The 9,527-nt window shown below is 55.2% G+C and overlaps 3 protein-coding genes across 3 annotated transcripts; 1 reads left to right on the plus strand and 2 right to left on the minus strand.

Moving 5' to 3' along the window:
- The first annotated feature begins 1,956 nt into the window (after positions 1-1,956).
- On the plus strand, positions 1,957-3,548 carry BO66DRAFT_472031 (pectate lyase family protein). The gene is made up of 3 exons (XM_025652918.1): positions 1,957-2,439; positions 2,499-2,811; positions 2,889-3,548. Exons 1-3 carry the CDS (start codon positions 2,335-2,337, stop codon positions 3,437-3,439), a joined length of 969 nt encoding a protein of 322 aa, XP_025503038.1. The 5' UTR covers positions 1,957-2,334; the 3' UTR covers positions 3,440-3,548.
- A 567-nt stretch (positions 3,549-4,115) lies between these two features.
- Positions 4,116-5,702, minus strand: BO66DRAFT_375727 (SMP-30/gluconolactonase/LRE family protein; the record flags this gene model as incomplete). The annotated part of the gene is made up of 2 exons (XM_025645666.1): positions 4,541-5,702; positions 4,116-4,410 (listed from the first exon to the last, which is right to left on the minus strand). Exons 1-2 carry the CDS (start codon positions 5,320-5,322, stop codon positions 4,116-4,118), a joined length of 1,077 nt encoding a protein of 358 aa, XP_025503039.1. The 5' UTR covers positions 5,323-5,702.
- Positions 5,703-7,849: 2,147 nt separating this feature from the next.
- Positions 7,850-9,520, minus strand: BO66DRAFT_429332 (uncharacterized protein; the record flags this gene model as incomplete). The annotated part of the gene is made up of 4 exons (XM_025650449.1): positions 9,137-9,520; positions 8,997-9,082; positions 8,729-8,937; positions 7,850-8,669 (listed from the first exon to the last, which is right to left on the minus strand). Exons 1-4 carry the CDS (start codon positions 9,186-9,188, stop codon positions 7,850-7,852), a joined length of 1,167 nt encoding a protein of 388 aa, XP_025503040.1. The 5' UTR covers positions 9,189-9,520.
- Between the last annotated feature and the right edge of the window lie 7 nt (positions 9,521-9,527).

A 9,527-nucleotide genomic window follows, 5' to 3' on the forward strand; every position in this document is an offset into this window, starting at 1 on the left:
TCTGTTCAAGTAATTCTGCCTGAACCATGAGGCAACCAAAGCGACCAGTATGTTGAAGCTACAACATCCTACTCTTCTGTCGGATCCGACAACGGTCATGTGACAGCAAAGGCTGGATACTATGCCACACTCTAGGACCCCAGCAACGTTTCGGGTCTCTATGCTCTGGGTATGTGTAAATTTACTACTGACCAAGGCATGATGCTTCGAAAGAACCGGCCTCTCTTCGAGCATACACATTGTTTAACTATAGTAAGAACTATCTCTCTTACACCAGTGTTGTGACTCTACATCAAGTGGCACTTAGAAAGCATGATTTCACAAGGTCCAGGTCTGAGACTTACATTTCACCCTTTATAACTTAGTAGTCGCAGATCAGGGCGCTGATGCAGTCAGCATCTCTGACATTATTGTTCCCCTAGTATATCGACGGCCAACCCAGTCACATATAGATTTCCGTCTGAATTTTTCCGCTGGGAACGTCGGCCGATGGTGATGATTGGCATATGCTGAGGTCTCATGAGTTGCTCCTGGGCGAGGTGCAGATCTATGGGGTGTGGATTCGCAGGAGGACGGATCCGACGGTACTCTCCATCACGTGGAGATGTCTGCTCTGCGAAAGTATGTCAAAGCTGTTGTTTGCTCCAGTTGAGGGCTTGAGGGTGCTCGATACTGTTGTACTGGAGGCGGGACTTCAGGGTATTCATCGAGCTTGTGACGGGTCCGCGAAGTTATGGGGTGACACCGAGAACATGCGAAGAGCCTAGCTATTATGGGAGGGAGGGAGGGTGAGGATCTGGAAGAGCAGGAGTCGCCTCTTCTGCAAACGAGATTACATCTTTTCTTGCTCAACCTAGCGGGGTTTGAACGGGACACGCCCGAAGTGGCAAAGGAGATGGACTGGTAGTGACGCTTCATGAGGTGAATGAGCTCTGCCTCAAGATAGTCTGCCCCACTTTCCTCGCGACTCGTCACAATGAGAAGACAGTAGAAGAACAAAAGAGAGATGGAAAAGCTTTCCCCAACGGCTCTTCTGGCGCAAAATGCTTTCCGTACCGACGTCTCGCATCGAGTCCAACGCTTGCATGCTGTACTGTGGACTGGTCAAGTCTCCCAAACAAGATACTAATCCTCATCCGTCAGTCGAAAACGTGTGGAGCGAACATACCCACCCGATCATGCATGATCCTGCTCTAATTTCGACACTTTTGTCGCCATAGCACAAGTCCATAATGATCAAGGTGAGAAGCTCGGCGGTCCTAGATCATTTACAGGTGCTTGGTTGCTGGGCGCTAACATTGACTTGTAAATAAAATGCTTAGCAATCAAAAAAGACGCCGACAGCATCTGCACAGTCTAATTCCCCGACGAGGTATCTGATGTGGGTGCAGGTACTACTGCATTTCTCCATCCCATCCCGCCACAACACGGAGATCGACACCGCCGACAACATAAGAAGACTTGCAGCATTCAATTTTCCGCCAAAGAGCCCTCAACCTCGGACCAGGTCGCAGACCATGTGTGCTGTAGAGCACGGAATGCGGTGCTATTCAACTGCTAGCATGCATTTAGGATAATTCTGCGATCAAAAATCGTCAGGAGGTCTGCGCCAAGCAAGACGAATACCCTCGACATGCATCGGCTGGGTAAATCGACAGTCCCGGACAGGGCCTCGACACAGCATCCAAGTAAGCCGAGTACATTAAAAGCATCAGATATAGCATCCAAATAGCATCCGTGAAGGTGTCTTGAACCCCCAGTGGTTCTGGCCGTGCCAAGACGAGCCGACAAGCAGCGCAGCACAGCCACGATGGAGTCAAACATCCGCGCTCTTGGCAACCCCGTCCTGAAACGCCCTCCTGCTCCATTTGTGGAAGTTCTGCTGGAACCGCTTGCCAGCTAACCCCCGGATATGCGCGCATTGTGCTTGGCATGTGTCGAAACTCCGCTTCTTCCGCAAAACCCTAGATGAAGCGGTGTCGCCTCCGTCTCAGCAAGAACACCAACCGACAAGCTTGGCGGGGTCACTGCCGACAGTTGCCATGCAAGTGCTTGAACGCCTTAGTTGATGCTCTAGAGACGATAGTCCTTCCACCTATGGCAAAGGGGGTCCAGCCAAGTCTTGGGTCGACCTCCTGATGATGTATACTCGTTTAATGAGGGCGCTTGGAAGGTGAAGATGGCACCACCAGCACCCATCCATCAAGCTATAAAGACATTGTCTCCTATCCCAGCTGTCCTGACAATCCATCAACCAACTCACCTTCTCACCTTCTCTTCCCTTCTTTCTCTTTATTCCAACTATAGTCTTTTGCTCTCCTTCCATTCTACACAATGACCAACCTCAAGTGGATCATTGCAGTGGCCGGCCTCCTGTCTGGACAGGTCCTGGCTGCTCCTACTGCCACCACCCACGCTAAGCGTGCCACTGTCAGCGACGTATGTACTGTTTCCTCCTTGAACGTGTGCAACACTAACCTAGCTACTCCCCCGTAAAGAGTGCTTTCGGCTACGCCAGCCTGAACGGCGGCACCACCGGTGGATCCGGCGGAACCACGACGACCGTCTCCTCGTACGCGGCCTTCACCTCGGCCGTCAGCAGCGACGACAAGAAGGTGGTGTATGTCAGCGGCACGATCAGCAAGGCGGCCGACCAGGTCAAGGTGGGCAGCAACACCTCGATCATCGGCAAGGACGCCAACGCCATCCTGGACGGATTCGGCCTGCTGGTCAAAAAGAAGGAGAACGTGATCATCCGCAACCTGGGCGTGAAGAAGGTGTTGGCCGACAACGGCGATGCCATTGGTGTTCGTACGTGCCTACCCCATTGCCCGCCCCCCCTTTCAGATAAGAAAGCCCTCCAAGCGGACGCTGACTGCCATCTGCAGAATACTCCAACAACGTCTGGATCGACCACTGCGACGTCTCCTCCGACCGCGACCACGACAAGGACTACTACGACGGTCTGATCGACGTCACCCACGGTTCCGACTACGTGACCATCTCCAACACCTTCCTCCACGACCACTGGAAGGCCTCGCTGGTGGGCCACTCGGACAGCAACTCCGACGAGGACACCGGCCACCTGACCGTGACCTACGCCAACAACTACTGGTACAACATCAACTCGCGCGGCCCCTCCTTCCGCTTCGGCACCGGCCACATCTACAACAGCTACTACCTCGATGTCAGCGACGGCATCAACACCCGCGACGGCGCCCAGCTGCTGGTCGAGTCCAACGTCTTCAGCGGCTCCAAGAAGCCCCTCTACTCGACCGACAGCGGCTACGCCGTCGCCAACGACAACGACTTCGGCGATGGCGAGAACGCCGCCGACAAGGGCACGTTGACTTCCGTGCCGTACAGCTACACTCTGCTCGGCTCGAGCAAGGTCAAGAGTGCTGTTGTGGGCACGGCCGGACAGACTCTTACTTTCTAAGCTTGACTAGCTTGCCTAGCTTAGCTTCGCTCTGCCGGATGAGCGGGGTTAGTAAGGGGGTAGTGGATAGCAGTGGTAGTGGTGGTGGTTTGTCATTCGTTTAATTTCTTAACGGGCTCTGATTTCTCAGGGCCTTTTCTTTATCCAATTGAGTTGGTATTGGTGATCCTTGGTTCCTCGGTCTTTCGTAGAGATGGGCAGATGTAGTCGTCACCGCTGGCGCCAAGAATGCTCGATCCGGACAATGTGAAACTGCCATGGCCTCGCCAAGGGCTTGTTGGGGCCCCACAGGCACCCGCGCTCGGGCCAGCTGTCCCGCATGGTTCGTTTAATCTTCGGCAATTGAGGCCCTGAGTTGGGTTGGTATGCGGCTGATGAATATGTCGGGGTAGTGTTAAATGAGATGTGTTTCAGGTACCGCTGCGACATGGCAGCCGAATGACCTGTCATGACGGAGACACATCCCATAGGTGAACATCCATAGACTGCACCCCTTGCATTGGTGAGATGAGTCCACCAGGGTAGACCACATAGTATTTGTGTGTTAATGGGTATAGCAAAGTCCCCAGTCCCTTCAAATCCCAAACCAGCACACCTCCTTCCTTCCCTCCAGACAACATCTAACGCCTACCCAAATCCCCTTTCCACACTCAACCCACCCCAAACCAACCCCCCCCTAAGCCCCCCGAACGCTCCCATCCAACCTCACCACCCAAACCCTCGTCTCCCCCATCAAGAACATCTCCCCAGCCTCCCCAAACACAAAATTCGCCACCCCCCCTTCCACCCTAATCTTCCCCAACAACACCCCGCCCGCCGACCAAACATTCACCCCATCCCCGCACCCGGCATACACATTTCCGTGAACATCCACCTTAATCCCATCGGGCACGCCCTCATCCGCCATCGCAAACACCCGCCGGTTCACCAGAAACGGCTCCCCGTTGATCGCCGTGACATCGAAAGCGTATCTACGCCAGCATAGTTAGCCACCCGCCCGGGTCTACAGTCACATCCACACCCCAAACCCCCGACCCCCACAACCCCTTCCACAGCTAACCATCACGAACAAGACAAGACAAGACAAGGGAACAAACATACATAGTGGCCGCCCTGGTCAGATCCACCGTGCCATCGCCGCGCGCCGCCCCGGTATCCGTAACATACACCGTGCCGCCCCCCGGCGCAAAGCAGATGCCATTCGGCTTGTCGAAGCCGTCCGCGACCACGCGGACCGCCTTTGTGGCGGGGTCGTAGCGGTACACCTGGTTCGGGAGCCGGGGGGCCGCCGCCGGCCCCGCACCCCGCAGACCCTGGATGTAGGCGTAATCCGGGTCGGTGAAGTAGATGCTCCCGTCGGTGGGGTGGATGGCTACGTCGTTGGGGGAGTTGAACGGTCTGGAATGGAAACTGGTGAGTAAGGGGCTGCTGGTGTAGTTGTTGTTGTTGGTGGCTAGGGAGAGGGTGTAGAGGCCTGCCGGGTGGGTGGGGTCCCCGTCCCCTTGGCCGCAGAAGAGGATTTCGTGGTTGTCGTTGTAGGTGTAGGCGTGGCCGCCGTTGGGGTTGGGGATGGCCGGGGTGGGCGTGATGAGTTGGGCGGTGAGGGGGCGCGGGTCGTCGAGGCTGAGCTTCGAGATTTGGATGGTGCTGGTGTTGGTGTCCGGGTCCGTGAGGATGTTGCTGGTCATGTACAGGGTTCGCGGTTGGGGGATGTAGATCGGGGCTTCGTGGGCGAAGGCGGTGGTCGTGTTGTGGTTTGTGGTCAGGATGCTGAGGGTGGGGTGCGGGCCGGTTAGGTTGAGGAAGTCCGGGTTGTGGACTTCGAAGGCCGCGGGGAGGGACGCTGCTGGTGTCCAGGTGGGGGTGAGTGCGGTCGTGGTCATTTTGGTGGTGGTGGTTGCGGATGTACAGTACGAGTGCGGATGGTGGTGCGGTTGCCCTTGCTTTATCTATCGTTTGGAGGCAGTCCATGTGGTTGAGGCATGATGTAAGGGGCGCGTTGATCATTTGCTTGCGTCGGACAAGGTTTTCCTCAAGTACTGCACCACTACCACGGGGCCTCTGCGTTGTCCTGCATTGCCTGTTTCGGGCCGCTTTGGACCCCCGTTACGGGCCAAGATTGATTAGGGTTGGGTTGCATATCTGACCTGCGGCCACTTTGGGGGAGGATCGCCGATCCATGGCGGGTGGTCTCACCGAGGTTTCCCCGGTGCGGAGGTGTCGGCGTACAAGATGGACTTGGGAAGACCGTTGAAGACTTGTACCCTACGAGTATTGATCTCTTTGTCTCGCTAGTCTCGTCTTTTTGAGTAGTCACAGAGGCACAGCGGGAGTCGAATGTAATCGGCTGACATGGAGGGATATCTGGGCTAGTTCGGAATCCTATTCCGAGGACGATAACCGGTTCCGGCCCCCATTGCACTCCCTATTGTAGAGCCCGATCGACTTAGCCGTTTCACTAGCTAGAATAAGCATTGCTGTCATACTTGAAGCTTCGCCATCTGGTTTCGACGCTTTCCACCGATCAGTCGTTCGTAAACACATAACGCACATAATGCATGTTCATACATAATAAATCTCCGTACGGAATTCATGTTATAAAGATCACAATGTACCCACGGAACACTGAGATCCATTAAGTCATGTTCACCAGCATCTCCTGTCAGTATATAGACTAATTCGATGCATATGGCAAGTTAGAAGAATACTTAGCCATGCTGTATAATCTGAGTCCCTATCCAGCTCATCTGGACGTGTGCTGTGTTTGGAGATTGGGTTTACACTCTCGCCGGACCGACGTCTCCATACCTCGATCTTTCAGGGTGTCAGAAAAGGAAAACTAAAAGGAAGATCCGAATTGGAAGAAAAACTGGACAGTATGTTCTCCGAGTGGGGATAGCAACTGCTAAGCTCGAGAGCTCCCCACTCCTCACTGCCTACCCACCCTATGACTCTAGTCTCCCTTATTTCACGGTCTTGCATAATCCCTCGCCTGCGAGCTGATCAGCTCACACAGGAACGAGACCCTGGATCCACGATGCATGACACCTCCATCCGACTGCGCGATAGGGGATGAGAGCTGGGCTGTGAAGCATGATATCATTCCAAAAGAAAGAAAGAACAAAAGCACCGCAAAGAAATGCGCACCTCCGTACTTCCATTCCCATCGACAAGACCAGCCAGAGAGATGAGTGAAAAGCAGATAGCTAGCAACGAACCATCCCGAAAGAAGCTCACAGCACCCGTTCCTCATGGCCTAGAGCTCAAGTCCCGACCGTCTAGTGTACAGTACACACTGCGGACCATGGCCTAAAAGACACCCGTCATTGCACCTCTACCTCTAGCCTCGTAACCAGCCACCACCTCACACCAGCGGATTACACCACCCGCCACCAGCGCAGCGGAACCTCTCGCACACTGGTCCAGTCCCACCCCCTCGCTCGCCAGGTGATACAAGCACTACGCCAGTGTCCCAGCCCGCAATCGGCGGAGCTAGCGCATACAGGCAAGCCCTACTTGTGCCCCCTCCACGCGAGCTATCTCCCCACCTCAAGCCGTGGGATGCGTGGCTCAGCCTGGGTTCCCGGAAATTACTTTTCTTGGGGTCCAGCACAACGGCAACTCGTTCTCATGTGATATAAACTCGGGCGACAGACTAAAGAAAAAAAAAGGTATGTATCGAGGAGCCAGGAATGGGATCCTTGTCTAGTGCGAAGTGTTAAGTGTCGCTTAGCGTGCCCCCCTCTCCTCTCCCCTGTCAGCTTTTAGTGGGAGTGGCGTTGTGGGTTCGGGTCTGGACATGTCGACACGGACACTGGACACTGGACACTGGATAGGGGAGGGTGCGCTTTGGGGTTAATTTCTACGAGGGAAAGGTGTTTGAGGTGTTCTTGGGGGGATTATGGGAGCTTTGTTCATGGGGTGGGAAATATAATTATTATTGATTACCACTGCGAGGGGAGATTGCTCGGGGATGGGGTTAGTACAAGTCTCTGGTCCCGGTTCTGGGTGTTTGTGCGAACGGTCCTTGCCGCTAACCCAGCTAAGGTCGTGACTAGTGACTAGTGGGATAAGAAGCACCCCCCCTCCCCCCTCGGCTTGAGATAGATTATGGGGTGATTTCAAAGCAGGGGTAAAGCAGGGGTACGCGGTTTTTTCTCTTCGTTTAGGTTCGCTAAGATTAGTGATGTATAGCCACCGCCCACTCTATTTGCTGTTATTGAAACACGTAGCGTGCGGAGACTGATGGGGTGTCAGATTAGTGCTTCTATTTCATCTATAGAATCCTTCTATCCGGATAACATGTGTCACATATATAGTGTAAAATGTGTAAGTAAAGGAAATGACTAAAGAATGTGATGGACCCGGTGATTGGTCCTGTGCTTATCACCGAGCGTTTCCGCCAAAACATTACACCGGCGTCGTGGTGGTCGTGACCGTCGTCTTGACGTGGGGCACGGGGAAACTGCCGGCGGCGTCGAAGTCGATGCTGCGGGCGCTGCTGGTCTCGCTCAGGCTGGGGCTGTGGCGGGTGGCCTCCTCGTCGGCCTCGTTGGTGACGTGGAACTGGCGCTGCTCCCAGATCTCCAGGCGGGTGTCGTGGATGCGCTCGCCGGACTCGGTGCGGTCGATGGTGGAGCGCAGCTGGGACTTGTCGCCGTTGCGGAAGCGCGACAGGTGGATGGTGGAGCTGTCGAAGCGGCTGGTGAACTTGCCCGTCGTCTTGCGGCTGCGCGTGCGGCTGCTGCGGTCGTAGGAGGAGTGGTGCAGGAACCCCTTCAGGTTGAACATGCGCCGGAACAGCGTCCACGTCTGCGGCAGGTTGGCCACGATCACCGCCGTCGCCGCCTCGCGCACGTACCAGTCGACCCACTCGTCGCCGTACGGCTGCGAGATCGAGTAGTACTTCGACAGGATCGAGCACAGGATCACGAACGCCCCCAGCGAGAACACCCCCAGCAGCGTCAGCTTCTTGGTCAGGTTCAGCTTCGCCTTGACCAGCAGCGGCAGCGGGATCGCCATGATCATCAGGTCCGTCGCGACGTTGAGCGCCAGCGAGAGGATCAGGTGGTTGCGGTAGACGGAGCACTGCACGCTCTTCGGGGGCACGCTCCAGTACGCGGAAAACGGGTGGCACCAGCCGCCGAAGAAGAGGATCTCGATCAGCAGGAAGCACACCGCGCAGAACAGGCTGATGCCTTTGACCCATTTGTGCTGCGTCAGGCCCTTGCTATGATGGGGGTTAGTTTGCGAGACCAAACGGAAGGTTGGGCTGAAGACAGGTCTCACGTCATGGTCGAGTACAGCAGCAGCAGACACGCCTTGCACCCCCAGATTGTCCCCAACCACATCTGTTCCACCACGATGACCATCTTGCTGCCCAGGATGCGATCGGGGATGGTGGCGGGATCGATACTGTCGATCTGGTTCATGGGGATCTCGTTGGTTCCATGCTGGGCGACAAGTATGAGGAAGACCGTGAGTAGTATGTAGAGAATCTAGGGTGTATTAGTGGGTGTTGATGCTTCCAGTTGTCGCACGACCCGCAGATACGTACCACTGTCACCAGCATCACATAGTCCTCGATCTGCAGGTTACGAATCGAACCCACTTGCAAGGCACGGGAGACAAATCGCATGAGTGCTATCCTGTCCGTTAGAACCATCGCACAGAACGCATCGTAGTATTGTAGCATACTGATCAGCAGCACCACTGCAAACCACACCCAGGTGTTCGCACTGGACGTCATCCTGGAGTCCAAGTCCGAGAGGCTGGGTGGGGAGCCTGAAAGCGAAGGCGGTTTAGGTTTCGAGCTCCCTCAATATCCGAGTCATCTGGCTGCTCAGAGTTCAAGAAAGATTGTGAGTGAGTGTCAGCCAGGAACCGTAGGGCTGTCGACTCCCTTTTGTTCCTCACGCCGGGTTCTGACACTTGGGTTCGTGTGTTGGTCTCGTTCGGGGAGAGGGGGTTGCCTCGATCCAGTGAAAATAGTCAACGGGCCTGACGCCACATCGGCGGGTCAACCAATTCTTCAGGTGGCTATCGCAAAGTTTATCATTGCGATGGATTAAACAATTGGAGGGGAGGA

Source organism: Aspergillus aculeatinus (assembly GCF_003184765.1).
Source record: "Aspergillus aculeatinus CBS 121060 unplaced genomic scaffold BO66scaffold_29, whole genome shotgun sequence".
Lineage (NCBI taxonomy): Eukaryota > Fungi > Ascomycota > Eurotiomycetes > Eurotiales > Aspergillaceae > Aspergillus > Aspergillus aculeatinus.